The sequence below is a fragment of the Macaca mulatta genome, chromosome 11 (genome assembly GCF_049350105.2).
Source record: "Macaca mulatta isolate MMU2019108-1 chromosome 11, T2T-MMU8v2.0, whole genome shotgun sequence".
NCBI lineage: Eukaryota > Metazoa > Chordata > Mammalia > Primates > Cercopithecidae > Macaca > Macaca mulatta.
In genome coordinates, this window is record NC_133416.1 from 119,277,951 (window position 1) to 119,295,771 (window position 17,821).

At 43.8% G+C, this 17,821-nt stretch overlaps 1 protein-coding gene across 2 annotated transcripts in view; it reads right to left on the bottom strand.

Moving 5' to 3' along the window:
- Positions 1 to 17,821, bottom strand: part of NAA25 (N-alpha-acetyltransferase 25, NatB auxiliary subunit) — an 85,667-nt gene that overhangs the window by 31,367 nt on the left and 36,479 nt on the right. For both annotated transcript variants that reach the window (XM_015152851.3, XM_015152849.3), the window contains 4 exons: positions 15,972 to 16,141; positions 12,742 to 12,854; positions 4,499 to 4,706; positions 3,594 to 3,683 (listed from right to left, as the gene is read on the bottom strand). In XM_015152851.3, the coding sequence (XP_015008337.1) occupies positions 3,594 to 3,683; positions 4,499 to 4,706; positions 12,742 to 12,854; positions 15,972 to 16,141 (581 nt within the window). The remainder of the gene's footprint in view (positions 1 to 3,593; positions 3,684 to 4,498; positions 4,707 to 12,741; positions 12,855 to 15,971; positions 16,142 to 17,821) is intronic.

Genomic DNA, 17,821 nt, shown 5'->3' on the forward strand with positions numbered 1-17,821 from the left:
TGCCCTCATCAACTTTCTATTGATAGAATTCTAAGTTCTGCCAGGTGCACCTTGAACAATGATTATGACTGTGACTGGAATACTTCATCATCATCCCTTTCACTGACTTTAAGAAGCCCTGCATCTTTACAAGATCTACAATTTCATTTTGCAAATGATTCCCATGTATTTGTCTGCACTGCAGGATTTTGGACACTTTACCTTTTTTTCTCTCTGCCCTCCACTTCTCTCATCTATAAAACTGTGATAGTAACTATATTGTTAAAATGTTTAAATTGGCCGGGCGCAGTGGCTCATGCATGTAATCCCAGCACTTTGGGAGGCCGAGGCAGATGGATCACGACATCAGGAGTCCAAGACCAACCTGTCCAACATGGTGAAACCCTGTTTCTACTAAAAATGCAATAATTAGCCAGGTGTGGTGGTGCGCGCCTGTCATCCCAGCTAGTCAGGAGGCTGAGGCAGGAGAATCGCTTGAACCTGGGAGGCGGAGGTTGCAGTGACCCAAGATTGCACCATTGCACTCCAGCCCAGGCGACAGAGCGAGACTCCATCTCAAAAAAATAAACTAAAATAAAATTGTTTAATTTGTGTAAAGTACTTTCACATGCCTGCTAATCAACTGTCAGTTGTTACTATTATCATATGGCCACGTATCTTGCTCAAAATATTAATATATGAGACTAGCAAAGCCATAGTCACTATTGGTGAGAACAGATGCTAGGCATAAGTAAGAAAGGCTATCTGTGTGGGGATCAAATTATGTGAGCAGTTCATTAATGTTTTCATGTAAAAATGACTTTTGCTGCCCTATGCAGCCTCATGAATCTAGGGGCTCAAATAACAAGTTACCTGATGACAAGGATTTCACTGTCATCCTTGGTACAATTACAGTGTAACAAGTAACATGGGCTGGGCTCGGTGGCTCATGCCTGTAATCCCAGCATTTTAGGAGGCCGAGGCGGACAGATCACCGGAGTTAGGAGTTTGAGACCAGTCTGAGTAACATGGCGAAACCCCAACTCTACTAAAAATACAAAAATCAGGCTGGGCGCAGTGGCTCACGCCTGTAATTCCAGCACTTTGGGAGGCCAAGGTGGGTGGATCACAAGGTCAAGAGATGGAGGCCATCCTGGCCAACATGGTGAAACTCCGTCTCTGCTAAAAATACAAAAAATTAGCCGGGTGTGGTGGCGGGCGCCTGTAGTCCGAGCTACTCGGGAGGCTGAGGCAGGAGAATCACCTGAACCCAGGAGGGGAGAGGTTGCAGTGAGTCAAGATTGCGCCACTGCACTCCAGCCTGGTAACAGTCTCAAAAACAAAAAACAAAAACAAAAATTACCCAGGAATAGTGGCACGTGCTATAATCACAGCTACTTGGGCGGCTGAGACAGGAGAATCGCTTGAACCCGGGAGGACGATGTTGCGGTGAGCCAACATCGTGCCATTACATTCCAGCCTGGGCAACAGAGTGAGACTCCATCTCAAAACAAACTGAAAAAAAAAAAAACACACTACCATATGGTTACATACAATGTTCTACAGAAGTTCAGAGGAGCATAAAATCCCCAGTGGTGAAGGAGTTAAAATCAAGACAGGCTTTGTTAAAGGCACCATTTGAGTAAAAGTTAGATGAGGGAGGTAAGAAAGTTATTTCAAAGACAGGCAACATGATGTTAAGTGATAGTTGCAAAAAAATTTTAAAGCAGATTCAAGACCACAAATACCTAACAATCTGGAGATGTGGACACAGGCCAGATTATAAATAGCATTATAAAATATCCTAAAACACTTGACGTTTATCTTCAGGAAAACAGGGTACCTCTGAAGGATTTTTTTTCTTTTTAAGTTTTTTAGAGACAGGGTCCTGCTGTCACCCAGGCTGGAGTGTAATGGTGTGATCATAGCTCACTACAGCCTTGAACTACTGGGCTCAAGCCTCAGCTTCCTGAGGTCTGAAGGATTTTAAGAATGGCATGATAAGGCCGGGTGCGGTGGCTCACACCTGAATCCCAGCACTCTGGGAGGCTGAGGTGGGCGGATCACCTGAGGTCAGGAGTTTGAGACCAGCCTGGCCAACATGGCAAAACCTCGTCTCTATTTAAAATACAAAACCTGGCCGGGTGCGGTGGTTCACGCCTGTAATCCCAGCACTTTGGGAGGCCGACATGGGCGGATCACGAGGTCAGGAGATCAAGACCATCCTGGCTAACACGGTGAAACCCCCTCTCTACTAAAAATACAAAAAATTAGCCGGGCGTGGTGGCAGGCACCTGTAGTCCCAGCTACTTGGGAGGCTGAGGCAAGAGAATGGCATGACCCCAGGAGGCAGAGCTTGCAGTGAGCTGAGATGGCACCACGGCACTCCAGCCTGGGTGACAGAGCGAGACTCCGTCTCAAAAAAAAAAAAAACCAAACAAACAAAACAATAACTAGCCGGGTGTGGTGGCACATGCCTGTAATCCCAGCTACTCTGAGGCTAAGGCACGAGAATCGCTTGAACCCAGGTGGCGGAGGTTGCAGTGAGCTGAGATCACGCCACTGCACTCCAGCCTGGGCAACAAGAGCAAAACTCCATCTCAACAACAAGCAAAATTGAGAGCTCTGTGAAATGATCCATGAGGGCAGAGGTTGTGTTTATCTTGCTTACCATTGCCTCTTCAGCCCTTTGTTTCTTCTATAGTTTAATTCTCATGAATAATATGCAATAAGCACCTAAAGTTACTTTTTCTCCAAAACTGCTAATAAGAGAATATGTCAGGGTGTGGGACCTAAAGAAAAGGCAACCCAATACCATTTGCTGAATCATCCTTTTCTTCCCCAATCACTCACGATGCTTCCTTTACCACGTCTTATATTTTTATCCTAAATGAGACAGACTACATTCCAGAAAGAATGCATTTTTCTGTATATAAAATTTTTTGAAGTGAATAAAAGATATTCTGTTCCATAGGCCTGTGCATGTATTTCTTAGTCAGTTTCATTGTATTTTAATTTTTGTAGCTTTGTCATAGTATTTTTTTTATAGTCACTACTTATTATTCACAAACACTTAAAAACAGAACAGATATCCATTCATTTAACATTATCCTGGTTACAAGGGGATAAATTGGAGACAGTTTTTGTTGTTGTTGTTGTTGTTGTTGTTGTGAGACGGTATCTTGCTCTGTTGCCCAGGCTGGAGTGCAGTGGCACGGTCTCGGCTCACTGCAACCTCCGCCTCCCAAGCTCAAGCAATTCTCCTGCCTCAGCCTCCCAAGTAGCAGGGACTACAGGCATGCGCCAAAATGCCCAGCTAATTTTTGTATTTTTAGTAGAGACGAAGTTTCGTCATGTTGGCCAGGCTAGTCTTGAACTCCTGATCTGAGGTGATCCACCTGCCTCAGCCTCCCAAAGTGCTAGGATTACAGGCAGGAGCCATCGCACCTGGCCAAAACAGGTTTTTCTGGAAGCACCCTAGAAATATCAAGAAAAGTAGAACCTAAAAGCATAAATAAAATTTATGGATTGTATAATTAGTCTAACAAAAGAATGCAGGACTTATAATCAATAAAAGCAAAAAGTAAAGTTGAACTGAAATCACTGCTACTTACCTGTTTCCCTCCATACATCAATAAGCACATGGACAGCAAGGAGACAGTAATAGTCAGAAAATTGCAATTCTGTTTTCAAACAGGTTTTCCCTACGGGGGAAAAAAATCATATCTATTTTAATGTTTGTTCAACTATTACTGACCCCATAGGAGTTTTTAAAAGCAGGAAAGTGACAGGAGGGAATAGAGGAAAAGTAAAAGAAAATTAAGAACAAGATAAGTATCAGGAGAAAAATATGAACCATGAATCAAAGGGTTCAAAAGAAGGTGAAACCACACTCAGCTGGAACAGAAGGTAGGGTTCCAGAGCAGAGGTGGTATCTATGATGGTCCCAAAGGGAGAAAAGGAAGATTTGAAGGAGGTCGAAGTGAAGAAAAGAACATAAGCCAAGTGCCATGTATAACTAAATTCACAATATGCTCCTCACTTCATCTAATTCTTTAGATTACAGATAAATACTGACATCTTATAGTCAGACAATTATGTGTCTATCACATATATCTAGCAAAAGCCACACCTATCTGAAGATCATCTATTTCTAAACTAAATATTTATCTTACAATTTACAATATTCCTTTTGTTCACTTACAGTCTGTATATTAAGAATACTTAGGCCTACAAGCAGAAAATGTGATAATTATAAACTATGCAATCTATATGAGCCCCAATCTAATAAAAAGTTAGCTCATCAGATCAAGAACATAGACAACTGAAAGCCAATCCAAATTATTTAAAACTCCAGGCTTAAGAAAGGCTTTACATCATATTACTTAGATGGTCTTCCCAGACAAAATAGTCTCCTTACAAAACTCATTAAAACAGGGTGCTACAGGTGATTAAAAAACTGACTTCTAAGTCTTAGCGTAGATCAGGGAACTACTGCACATTTTGAATGGTTGCTCACCAAATTCCAGTCCATGCTGGTACCTTAACATCAATTCTCTGACCACACTCAATTTCTGATTTTTATCCATGGTGTGGTACAAGCCAAGTAACCTCGTCAGCTGCACCACACACAAATGTTGCTGCAGAGCTCTGATGTCAGCAGGCAGTGCCAGCTTATCCTCTGTTGGTGTCGACAAAGGAACAACTCCAAGTAACTGATTAATAAACTGCAAAGTGGGGAAAAAAGGAGCAAAGGTCTCAAAACACAACTAGTCTTCAGTAGGCCATAATTAACAGAAATTGAAATGGTCTAGAAAAAGACATCAAGAAAAAAACCCAAAAACTAAAATTCCTTTCATACACCATTTTCTATCTACCAAAATAGCTAAAATGAAAAAAATTTGTGACAGCACACAACACTGGTGAAGCTCCAATGAAACTGGCACACTCATTCATTACTGGCCAAAAGTATTCGTCAATACCATGTACTACAGGCAGTGAAAGATTGTTATAATTCTGAAAATGTTCCACAACTTTTAGCATATTAACATAATATATATTACAGCAATGAGAACATTAGGAAGACTATAGAAAAGAGCAGATTACCAAACAATTTTTAAAATTTTAATCTGTAATTATGCTGGTAAATTCTGAAAGGAAAGGTTATACATGGAAAGACACTGTTTACCTCATGTCAGTGACCCTACATTTTTCTTAATTGAACTTATTATAATTATAGATTCATGCTCAGCTATGAGAAATAACAGAGATCCCATATACCATTCATCCAGTTTTCTCCCAATGGTTACATCTTGCCTTAAAATGTTTTTCATCCTTTAAATTTGGATTCAAATTACAAAATAAAACCCACATACCAGTTCTAGTCATTTATTTATTAAACACATGATTATTTCCTCTCAATTCTAAAATCCTATTAAGATGCCAGTAAGGAATAAAAAGAAGAGGTCGGGTGCAGTGGCTCAGGTCCGGGCAGATCACTTCAGGCCAGGAGTTCAAGACCAGCTGGGCCAACATGGTGAAACCCCATCTCTACTAAAAATACACAAAACAATTAGCCAGGCATGGTGGCGCACACCTGTAATCCCCGCTACTCAGGATGCTGAGGCAGGAAGGAGAATCGCTTGAACCCAGGAGGCGGTGGTTGCAGTGAGCCAAGATTGCGCCACTGCACTCCAGCCTGGGCAACAAGAGTGAAACTCCATATTAAAAAAAAAAAAAAGGATAAACCCACAGATCAAGAATGTGTGAAGAGGTCGGGAGCTGTGGCTCACACCTATAAGCCCAGCACTTTGCGAGGCAGAGACGGGAGAATCACTTGAGCTCAAGAGTTCAAGATCAGCCTGGGCACATAGTGAGATCTCATCTCTACTAAAAATATAAAATAAAAAAACACACAGCCAGGCATAGTGGTGCACGCCTGTAGTTCCAGCTACTCAAGAGGCTGAGGCAGGAGGATGGCTTGAGCCCAGGAGTTTGAACCTGCAGTGAGCCATCGTCCCACCATTACACTCCAGCCTGGGTGACACAGTGAGACCCTGTCTCAAAAAAGAGAAGAAAAAAAGAATATGTGAAGAAATGAGAGACGACAGCAAATAAAAATCATCAAGATTCAAAAGATACAAGAACAGTTGGTAAGAAATAACTTATGTTGCCAAGAACACCGAAATCTAACAGTACGCAATGAGGCAGACCCCAATAAGCAGGAAGCGCACTCTAGTCACAGAATCTTGGAAGACTCAGAGACTAAGGGCACCAGGTGTCCCTAAAGGCTAAAGTGCTGATGGGACTAAAATAGAATATATAAATTTCTAAGAAGTTAGGCCCCTCCCAAAGTCCACAGACGGAATTTCTAAGTGTGAGTAGAATAGCCTGGGTTTTATAGCCGTAATGCGCTGAACCAGAGAAAGAGTCAGAGACAGCAGTCATAGCTGAAAACAGGGGAATAAAGTGAAATTTGCTTATTCAGTGATAATTTCAGGCTCCCACCCCGTACTCCCAACCATATCCCAGAATGCTATCAAACAAATATGTAAGTTCCTAAACAGATAGTAGCAAACAGGCATTTTGGAATGGAAAGCATTTCTTACATTGGTGAAGAGAAGGGTAGAGACAACAGAATCTTATGTTTTATCCTAAGTATATAAGGGGGCAATTGATTTGTTATAAACAACTAATCACCTTCCACAGAAGGGCACCAATAGTTTAAGACTATAACTATAAAAATAAATTGAAATAATATAGAAATATGGAGGAAATATGAAAATAATCTCAAAATATGGAGGAAAATAACAAAAGAATTTAGTTGAAAGTGATTTGCATCTGTTGAGCTGGAAAAAAAGAGTGACTACTGCCTCTCAACACAAGCCTTGTGATACTATCTGACTTTTTCAATTGTACACAGCACATGTATTTCTTTTTCCTTTTTTGGGAAGGGGTCTCACTATGTTGTCCAGGCTGGACTCGAATTCCTGGGCTCAAGCAATCCTCCTGCTTCAGCCTCCTGAGTAGCTGCGATGATAGGTGCGTGCCACTGCGCCTAGCTCCAATACATGTAATTTTTTGATACAAATGAAAAAAAAAATTAAAACAAAATCCCACTCATCCTGCAGTTTCACATCTGTAATGAATTTGCTTCGATTTACCTATAATTCTATTAATTTTAATCATTATGATCAGATATATATATTCCATACTTTTAACAAACTGCAGCACTGATTTTCATGTTTTTGTTGTTGTTTTTGAGACAGTCTCTCACTCTGTTGCCCAGGCTGGAGTACAGTGGTGCAATCCCGGCTCACTGCAACCTCCACCTCCCGGGTTCAAGCGATTCTCTTGCTTCAGCCATCAGAGTAGCTGGACTACAGGCATGCACCACCACACCCGGCTAATTTTTGTATTTTTAGTAGCCACGGGGCTTTGCCATGTTGGCCAGGCTGGTCTCAAACTCCTGAACTCAAGTTGCCTGTCTCAGCCTCCCAAAGTGCTGGGATTGCAGACATGAGCCACCATGCCTAGCCATTATATTCTTTTTTTTTTTTTTTTTTGAGACAGAGTCTCGCTCTGTCACCCAGGCTGGAGTGCAGTGGCCGGATCTCAGCTCACTGCAAGCTCCGCCTCCCGGGTTCATGCCATTCTCCTGCCTCAGCCTCCTGAGTAGCTGGGACTACAGGCGCCCGCCACCTCACCCGGCTAGTTTTTTGTATTTTTTAGTAGAGACGGGGTTTCACCGTGTTAGCCAGGATGGTCTCGATCTTCTGACCTCGTGATCCACCCGTCTCGGCCTCCCAAAGTGCTGGGATTACAGGCTTGAGCCACCGCGCCCGGCCTAGCCATTATTTTCATGTTTTTGATTAAATGCTTGTATAGTTTCTATTGCCAGTTCTTCTAACCTTGCAAGCCATTTTATGTATTAGTTAGGTTTATTGCGGCCTTCTTTAGTGGATGCTAAAGAAAAATCTTCCTGACAAGGTTTTGTTACAAAACAATCTGCTCATTCTTTAGTCTGTACAGTTTTACTGCTGTGTAAAATATTTCCTTTAAAACTAGAATCGCTGAGGCCAGGCACAGTGGCTCACGCCTGTAATCCCAGCATTGGGAGGCTGAGGCGGGTGGATCACTTGAGGTCGGGCGTTCGAGACCAGCCTCACCAACATGGAGAAACCCCGTCTCTACTAAAAATACAAAATTAGCCAGGCATGGTGGTGCATGCCTGTAATCCCAGCTACTCGGGCAGCTTAGGCAGGAAAACTGCTTGAACCTGGGAGGCAGAGCTTGCAGTGAGCCGAGATGGCACCATTGCACCCTAGCCTGGGCAACAAGAGCGAAACTCGTCTCAAAAAATAAAATAAAATAAAAAATAAAAACTAGAAGCAGTCGGGCGCGGTGGCTCGGGCCTGTAATCCCAACACTTTGGGAGGCCGAGGTGGGTGGATCACTTGAGGTCAAGAGTTCGAGACCAGTCTGGCCAACATGGTGAAACCCCATCACTACTAAAAACACAAAAATTAGGCTGGGTGCAGTGGCTCAGGTCTGTAATCCCAGCACTTTGGGAGGCCAAGGTGGGCAAATCACTTGAGGCCAGGAGTTCAAGACCAGCCTGGCCAACATGATGAAACTCCATCTCTACTAAAAATACAAAAAAAATTAGCTGGACATGATGGCAGGCGCCTGTAATCCCAGTTACTCGGGAGGCTGAGGCATGAGAATCACTGGAACTCAGGAGGCAGAGGTTACAGTGAGTTAAGATTGCGCCATAGTACTCCAGCCTGGGCGACAAGAGCTAAACTGTCTCAAAAAAAAAAAATTAGCCAGGCATGGTGACAGACACCTATAATTTCAGCTACTAGGGAGGCTGAGGCAGGAGAATCACTTGAGCCCAGGAGGTGGAGGTTGCAGTGAGCCAAGATCATGCCACTGTACTCCATCCTGGGCAACAGAGCGAGACTCCGTCTCAAAACAAAAAAAAAAAAACTAGAATCATTTTGTTGTTTAGCTAAAACCCTAAAGCAAAGGAAACAAAGATTACAACATACCCAGGGTAAGCCACTTCAGGATAACTGAACTCACTGGCTCACTCTTAGGGGCTAGTCAGACTTTAAAAAGATTTGGTTCATAATTCATTAGGACAACAATTCTCAGCTTGACTTGGACAGTTCGTAATCCTCTGACAAACATACTTGCTGAGTGACAGGATATTTACCTACTGAAGTCATTCTACAGTCAAAAAGTGGCAGCAAAATTACCTCTCTCAAGTAAAATTTACATAGACTAGGACTATAAACTCAATGTAACAGCTTTAAATCCTTATTCTCACAGAATAGTGACTAGAGCTTATCACTGCTAGAATTCTAGTAAGGGTCATCTGAATAGATGATTCTTACTATGTGGGATCACATGAGATGACCTAAGATTCTCAAACATACCAATGAAGTAGAGCTGTACAGAAAAGGTTACTGGTACTACATTCATGGTAGCAAACCTTTATGAATCTCAGCTAAAAGCAGCAAGTGTTCCTCTAATGCAGCCCCACCATTTGATGCTTCAACTAGCAAAACAATAAGCACTGTAAGACAAGATCAGTTATTCCTTATCTTAGGGCTTAGCACACAATATGCTCGACACTTACTGAATGAATCCCTCCCACATGGTTTATCTACATTCCACTTCAATCCCTCCAGTAACATGAAGCTCCCACACAGTATTCGAGAGAATTCTCACTACTAAGAAAGATCTTTTTCTCAGTGAGTCAAATTCTGAGCTCCCTGTAGAACTTCTTGCTGGTCCTTGTTCTCCTCCCTCTTCTAAATACAGCTTTTCAAATAAGTGAACAGCAATATCACTCTGTCCTTGACAGACCAAACCTCTCCTCCACTCAACCATTTTTCCCTCTTATATGCTTTTAAATCCTATAACCCATAACTTTCCTTTCTGAATGTGTTACAATTTATCCAGAAACTTCCAGGCTTGGCCTGAGCCCTATAACCACAGCAACTCAAACAGAGCTTTACTAAACCAATGTGAATGGCAGCAGTCATTTCAGAACCCGAGACCACTGGTTACTTATCAGTTGGGGAATACACTGCTCTATCTGCCCCAAATGTGTAACCCCAGGTCTGCCAAAGTATTGAACCTTCATGGACTAAAAATGTGGTCACTAAAAAAATACTCTAATTATATCTACTGTGCTTCCAGTGCACTTCATCCATTCCACATGGGGACAACAGAAAGTTTTCTGGGAGAATGGATGGTGGCAGCCCTGTCACAGAAAGACTTCCAATCTTCCCAGCCTGGCCAACATGGTGAAACCCCATCTCTACCAAAAATACAAAAATCATCCAGGCATGGTAGCACACCAGTAATCCCAGCTACTTGGAAGGCTGAGGCAGGAGAATCGCTTGAACCAGGAGGCAGAGGTTGCAGTAAGCAGAGATCGTGCCACAACATTCCACCCTGGGCGACAGAGTGAGAGCAAGAATCCGTCTCAAGAAAAAAAAAAAGAAAGAAACAAAGAAACAAAAAAGACATTAAAAGGAGAGCCCACTAGACTTCAAAATGCAAACTTTGTACTGCAGAATTTCATGAAGATAATGAATACATTTGAAACCACATATCCGACAAAGAACTTGTATCTAGGATATATGAAGAACTCTGCAAACTCAACAGTAGGGAACACTTGTTCTATTTTATAGAATAAAGTGTTGCCCAATTCTCAAAAGTTAAAAAAAAAAAAAAATCCAGGCACACTGGCTCACACCTGTACTATCAGCAATTTGAAAGGCTGAGGCGGGTGGACCACTTGAGGTCGGGAGTTTGAGACCAGCCTGGCAAACATGGCAAAACCCTGTCTCTAACTAAAAATACAAAAATTAGGGCCGGGCGCGGTGGCTCAAGCCTGTAATCCCAGCACTTTGGGAGGCCGAGACGGGCGGATCACGAGGTCAGGAGATCGAGACCATCCTGGCTAACACGGTGAAACCCCATCTCTACTAAAAAATACAAAAAACTAGCCGGGCGAGGTGGCGGGCGCCTGTAGTCCCAGCTACTCGGGAGGCTGAGGCAGGAGAATGGCGTAAACCCGGGAGGCGGAGCTTGCAGTGAGCCGAGATCGCGCCACTGCACTCCAGCCTGGGTGACAGAGCCAGACTCCGTCTCAAAAAAAAAAAAAAAATTAGCCGGGCATGGTGGCATGTGCCTGTAGTCCCAGCTACTCAGGAGGCTGAGGCATGAGAATCCCTGGAACCCAGGAGGCGGAGGTTGCAATGAGCCTGGGCCACAGAGTGAGACCCTGTCTCAAAAAAAAAAAAAAAAAAATTAAATAAACGGAATCATACTATGAGTAACTTCTGAGATTGGCTTATTGCACTCAGCATAAATTCCTGGAGAGTCAACCATGTGGTTGCTGTGATCTCAGATCACTGCAACCTCCGCCTTCTGGGTTCAAGCAATTCTCCTGCCTCAAGCCTCCCAAGTAGCTGGGTCTACAGGTGCTCATCACCACACCTGGCTAATTTTTTGTATTTTTAGTAGAGAGAAGGTTTCACCATTATTGGCCAGGCTGGTCTCGAACTCCTGACCTCAGGTGATCCACACACCTCAGCCTCCCAAAGTGCTGGGATTACAGGCGTAAGCCACTGCACCCAGCCTCTCTTTTTCTTTTTTTAAGAGACAGAGTCTCTGCCGGGCGCGGTGGCTCAAGCCTGTAATCCCAGCACTTTGGGAGGCTGAGACGGGCGGATCACAAGGTCAGGAGATCGAGACCATCCTGGCTAACACGGTGAAACCCCGTCTCTACTAAAAAATACAAAAAACTAGCCGGGCGAGGTGGCGGGCGCCTGTGGTCCCAGCTACTCCGGAGGCTGAGGCAGGAGAATGGCGTAAACCCGGGAGGCGGAGCTTGCAGTGAGCTGAGATCCGGCCACTGCACTCCAGCCTGGGCGACAGAGCCAGACTCAGTCTCAAAAAAAAAAAAAAAAAAAGAGACAGAGTCTCACTCTGTCACTCAGGATGGAGTGCAGTGGCATGATTACAGTTCACTGCAGCCTCAAACTCCTATGCTCAAGCAATCCTGCTGCCTCAGTCTCCCAAATAGCCGGGGACTACAGGCACGTGCCACCGCACCTGGCTGTACTTCATATTCATAAAATGACAAAATTATAAAGACAGAAAACATAGTAGCTGCCCAGAGATAGAGATGGGGGGGGGGTGGCTATTGTTATTAAACGGTAGCATGTGGGATTCTGGTGGTGGTGGGACTGTTCTGTATCTTGACACACACCCATACGTACCACATACTGAACTAAATCCACACATAACACCCAAACACATAAAAATCAGTGCATGCAAAACTGGCAAAAACTGAATAAGTTCAACAGAAGAGAGGAATGTCAATTTCCTAATTATATTACACTATAATTGTGCAAGATGTTGCCATTGGGACAAAACAGATAAAAGATATGAGATGTGTTATTTCTTCTAACTACATGTAAATCCTTAATTATCTCAAAATAAAACAGTCAAAAAAAGGAGAATCCACCATCTGTTAGGGCTTTACTCCCATTGTGTCTTAACCAGAAATTATGCCTTCAATGTTGTAACACATAGAGTACTTAGCCTGACAGGGCAGTTATCATTTATCTCATGATTATCAGCTCCACACATTTTAGAAAAGAAACCCAAACATTTAAACTCTGTGTTTCAACAAATAGAGGCACCCAACAAACTTCTAAACTGTATAGTACTTACTTTTGTACACTGTGTAGCAGGTAAGAGGTCAACAAACACCTTAAGGTCTGTAAAACAACAAGGTTTATCGCCAAACTTTTTAAAATATTGGAACATTAATTCTTCTGGATCACCTGGGCGACGGGAAACAAAATCACTTTATTACTCATGAACAGAAGCATTTTCTATTTAAGTGAGAATCTAATTTGAAAACACTCAATTAAAACAAAATTTTGCTTGAGGCTGGTCCCAAGATAGTGGGTTATCTCAACTGCTTGTTCAGTTACAAACTGAACTCACTGTCCTACTCTTTCCCCCTTTTCACCACTGCACCTGACTAGTCTTTAAACAATAAAAAAATGGGCTGGATGCAGTGGCTCACACCTGTAATCCCACACTTTGGAAGACCAAGGCGGGCAATCCCTTGAAGTCAGGAGTTCAAGACCAGCCTGACAACATAGTGAAACCCCATCTCTACTAAAAGTACAAAAATTGGCCAGGTGTGATAGTGCATGCTTGTAATCCCAGCTGCTCGAGAGGATAAGGCAAAGGATCACTTGAACCCAGAAGGTGGAGATTGCAGTGAGCCAAGATCATGCCACTGTATTCCAGCCTGGGCAACAGAGCAAGACTTCATTCAAAATTTAAATTAAAATAAAGATTATAAAATAGACTGGGTGCAGTGGCTCATGCCTGTAATGCCAGCACTTTGGGAGGCCAAGGCGGGCAAATCACCTGAGGTCAGGATCACCTGAGGGCAGATCATCGAGACCAGCCTGGCCAATATGGAGAAACTCATCTCGACTAAAAAATATAAAATTGGCCGGGCGCGGTGGCTCAAGCCTGTAATCCCAGCACTTTGGGAGGCCGAGACGGGCGGATCACGAGGTCAGGAGATCGAGACCATCCTGGCTAATATGGTGAAACCCCGTCTCTACTAAAAAATACAAAAAACTAGCCGGGCGAGGTGGTGGGCGCCTGTAGTCCCAGCTACTCGGGAGGCTGAGGCAGGAGAATGGCATAAACCCGGGAGGCGGAGCTTGCAGTGAGCTGAGATCCGGCCACTGCACTCCAGCCTGGGCGACAAAGCGAGACTCCGTCTCAAAAAAAAAAAAAAAAAAAAAAAAAAAAAAAAAAATATATATATATATATATATATATATATATAAAATTAGCTGGGTGTGGTGGTACGCACCTGTAATCCCAGCTACTTGGGAGGCTGAGGCAGGAGAATTGCTTGAACCCGGGAGGCGGAAGTTGCAGTGAGCCGAGACTGCACCACTGCACCCCAGCCTGGGCAACAGAGACAGACTCCATCTCAAAAAAAAAAAAAAACTGTAAGCTAGGCCAGGTGCAGTTGCTCACGCCTGTAATCCCAGCACTTTGGGAGGCCAAGGTGGGGAGATCACTTGAGGCCAGGAGTTTGAGACCAGCCTGGGCAACATGGCAAAACCCCATCTCTACTGAAAATACAAAAATTAGCCAGATGTGATGGCGCTTGCCTGTAGTTCCAGCTACTTGGGAGGCTGAGGCAGGAGAATCACTTGAACCCAGGAGGCAGAGGTTGCAGTGAGTGGAGACTGCACCACTACACTCCAACCTGGGACCTGGGCAACAAAGGGAGACACTGTCTCAAAAGAAATAATTATAAAATAAAAACCCGTAAGCAAACTCATAGTATGAGCAAAGAATTACTGCTTTCCTTTAGGGACGTGGTAATTTTTCCAGCAAAATTGTGAACTAGTACGATGACGACATCCTTTACTTATTGAGCAACAAGATCATAAAGAATCATTTTATAAAAAGATATAAAGGCTTCATCAAATTTCCTGAAGGATTCTCTCAATGCTTTACTATCCACGTCATTCTTTTCCGCTATCTTGTCATTATCCAAGTAAATTTTCTCTTCAGTTACAAATTGCTAATTCCACCAAATATTCTTTTGTCAATAGTTTTTTGAGTGCTTCGAGCAGATTTTCAAGAAACCTTTCATCCACTTCATGAAACTTTTCCAAAACTGGCGATTTTACTTTGAAATTGATTTTGACTTTATTATTTTTGAGGTTTTTTTTTTTTTTTTTAAAGACAGAGTCTCACTGTGTCACCCAGGCTGAAGCCAGAGTGCAGTGGCACGATCTTGGCTAACTGCAACCTCCATCTCTTGGTTCAAGCGATTCTCGTGTCTCAACCTCCCAAGTAGCTGGGACACAGGCACACGCCAACACGCCCAGATAACTTTTTGGTTTTTTGTTTGTTTTTTGAGACGGACTCTCACTGTCACCCAGGCTGGAGCGCAGCAGCACGATCTCAGCTCACAACCTCCACCTCCCAGGTTCAAGCAATTCTCCTGCCTCAGCCTCCCAAGTAGCTGTAACTACAGGCGTGTGCCACCGCGCCTGGCTAATTTTTTGTACTTTTAGTACAGACAGTGTTTCACCAAGTTGGCCAGGCAGGTCTTGAACACCTGACCTCAGGTGATCCACTCACCTCGGCCTCCCAAAGTGCTGGGATTACAGGCATGAGCCACTGCGCCCAGCCAATTTTTTGTATTTTTAGCAGAAACAGGGTTACGGCCATGTTGCCCAGGCTGGTCTCGAACTCCTGAGCTCAAGTGTTCCGCCCACCTTGGCCTCCCAATGTGCTAGGATTACAAGTGTGAGCCACTGCACCCAGCCAGGTTTTTTCATTTTTTATAACTAAATTTTTGAGACAATTTCTGGCTGTGTCACCCAGGCTGGAGTGAAGGCGCGATCTCGGATCACTATAACCTCTGCCTCCTGGGCTCAAGAGATTCTCCTGCCTCAGCCTCCTGAGTAGCTAAAACTACAGATGTGCACCACTATGCCCAACTAATTTTTTTGTATTTTTTGTAGACGGGGTTTCACTATGTTGCCCCAGCTGATCTCCAACTCCTGAGCTCAAGCAATCCACCCACAACAGCCTCTCAAAGTGCTGGGATTACAGGTGTGAGCCACCGCAACCAGTTGATTTTGACTTTATTGTTGGGTCAGCAACAGAATGCCTGACAAAGACTCTGACGGAACAGGGAGATAAGTTAATGTTAAGCCAAGATGAATATATGATAAAGGACTAATTTTATAAGTGATCCATTCATTAGCAAATATTTTCAGGCTATGAAGACATCTGCTTCCCAAACATGACTCTATCCAGTGTAGATCTCAAATAACGTATATAGCACTTGGGTATTAAGGGCATTCTCCAGGCTTCCTAGATATCATATGGTTTCTTACCCAGTTTGTACTCATCGTTACAACCTTGACTTCGTAAACGCCTAATCAGCTCCAATTTAGCTAGATGTGGTCCTCGGAGATGGCGAGAACTTTTAGATTCTTCCATTATCCGATCTTCTATAAACTTCACAGCTTCTTCTGCAGAATAATGTACTTCTCCTTCTAAAGAGCTGAGGAGAAGCACGTGAAAAAGGTATTTTATTGCCTCTATCATCCTTCCCAAAGCTTAAAGTCAAGCCAAACTCATTTAAAAAAAAAAAAAAAAAAAAAAAAACTTTGATAATTATAAAATAATAGAAAAAGGAATAAAAGAGAACTATGAACATATTCTAACAGATAACATGTTATAAGATTACCTTCAATTTTGGCATTTGATTACTGCGGCATAACTTAACCTTTTTTAAAAAAGAATGAATAATTTTGTCTATATGAAATATTGCCTGGCCGGGCATGGTGGCCCACACCTGTAATCCCAGCACTTTGGGAGCCCAAAGTGGGCGGATCACGTGAGGTCAGGAGTTCGAGACCAGCCTGGCCAACATGGTGAAACCCCATCTCTACTAAAAGTACAAAAAATTAGCCGGGCGTGGTGGCATGCACCTGTAGTCCCAGCTACTCAGAAGGGTGAGGCAGGAGAATCACTTGAACCCGGGAGGGAGAGGTTGCAGAGAGCCAAGATCACGCCAATGCACTCCAGCCTAGATGACAGAGCGAGACTCCATCTCAAAAAAAAAAAGAAAAAGAAAAAATATTGCCTAATAAAAATATAAGGCTGGGTGTGGTGGCTCACACTTGAAATTCCAGCCCTTTGGGATGCTGAGGTGGGAGGACTGCTTGGGCCCATGAGTTTGAGACCAGCCTAGGCAATGCATGGAGATCCCATCTCTACAAAAAATTTTAAACTTAGCCAATTGTGGTGGTGCACACCTGCAGTCTCAGCTACTTGGAAGGCTGCTGTGGGATGATCACTTGTGCCTGGGAGGCAGAGATTACAGTGGAAGGCAATATCACACCACTGCACTCCAGACTGGGTGTCAGAGCAAGACCCCATCTCAAAAAAAAAAAAAAAAAGGCCAGGCATGGTGGCTCACACTTGTATGGGAGGCCAAGGAGGGTGGCTCACTTGAGCTTACGAGTTCAAGATCAGCCTGGGCAACATGGTGAAACCCCATCTCTAAAAAAATACAAAAATTAGGCAGGTGTGGTGGTTCATGCCTGTAGTCCCAGCTACTTTGGGGACTGAAGCAAAAGGATCACTTAAGCCCAGGAGTCAGAGGTTGCAGTGAGCCAAGATCACACCACTGCACTCCAGTCTAGGTGACAGAGTGAGACTCTGTCTCAAAAAAAACAAAAATTAAAAATTAAATACACACACATACATATATTTTTGAGATGGGGTCTTGTACATTTTACCGCTTTAAGAATGAAAGCTGAAGCTGGAGCCGGGCGCGGTGGCTCAAGCCTGTAATCCCAGCACTTTGGGAGGCCAAGACGGGCGGATCACGAGGTCAGGAGATCGAGACCATCCTGGCTAACACGGTGAAACCCCGTCTCTACTAAAAAATACAAAAAACTAGCCGGGCGAGGCGGCGGGCGCCTGTAGTCCCAGCTACTCGGGAGGCTGAGGCAGGAGAATGGCGTGAACCTGGGAGGCGGAGCTTGCAGTGAGCTGAGATCCGGCCACTGCACTCCAGCCTGGAGGACAGAGCGAGACTCCGTCTCAAAAAAAAAAAAAAAAAAAAAAAGAAAGCTGAAGCTGGGTGTGGTGGCTCACGCCTGTAATCCCAGCACTTTGGGAGGCCGAGGCAGCGGATCATGAGGTCAGGAGTTCAAGACCAGCCTGGCCAGCA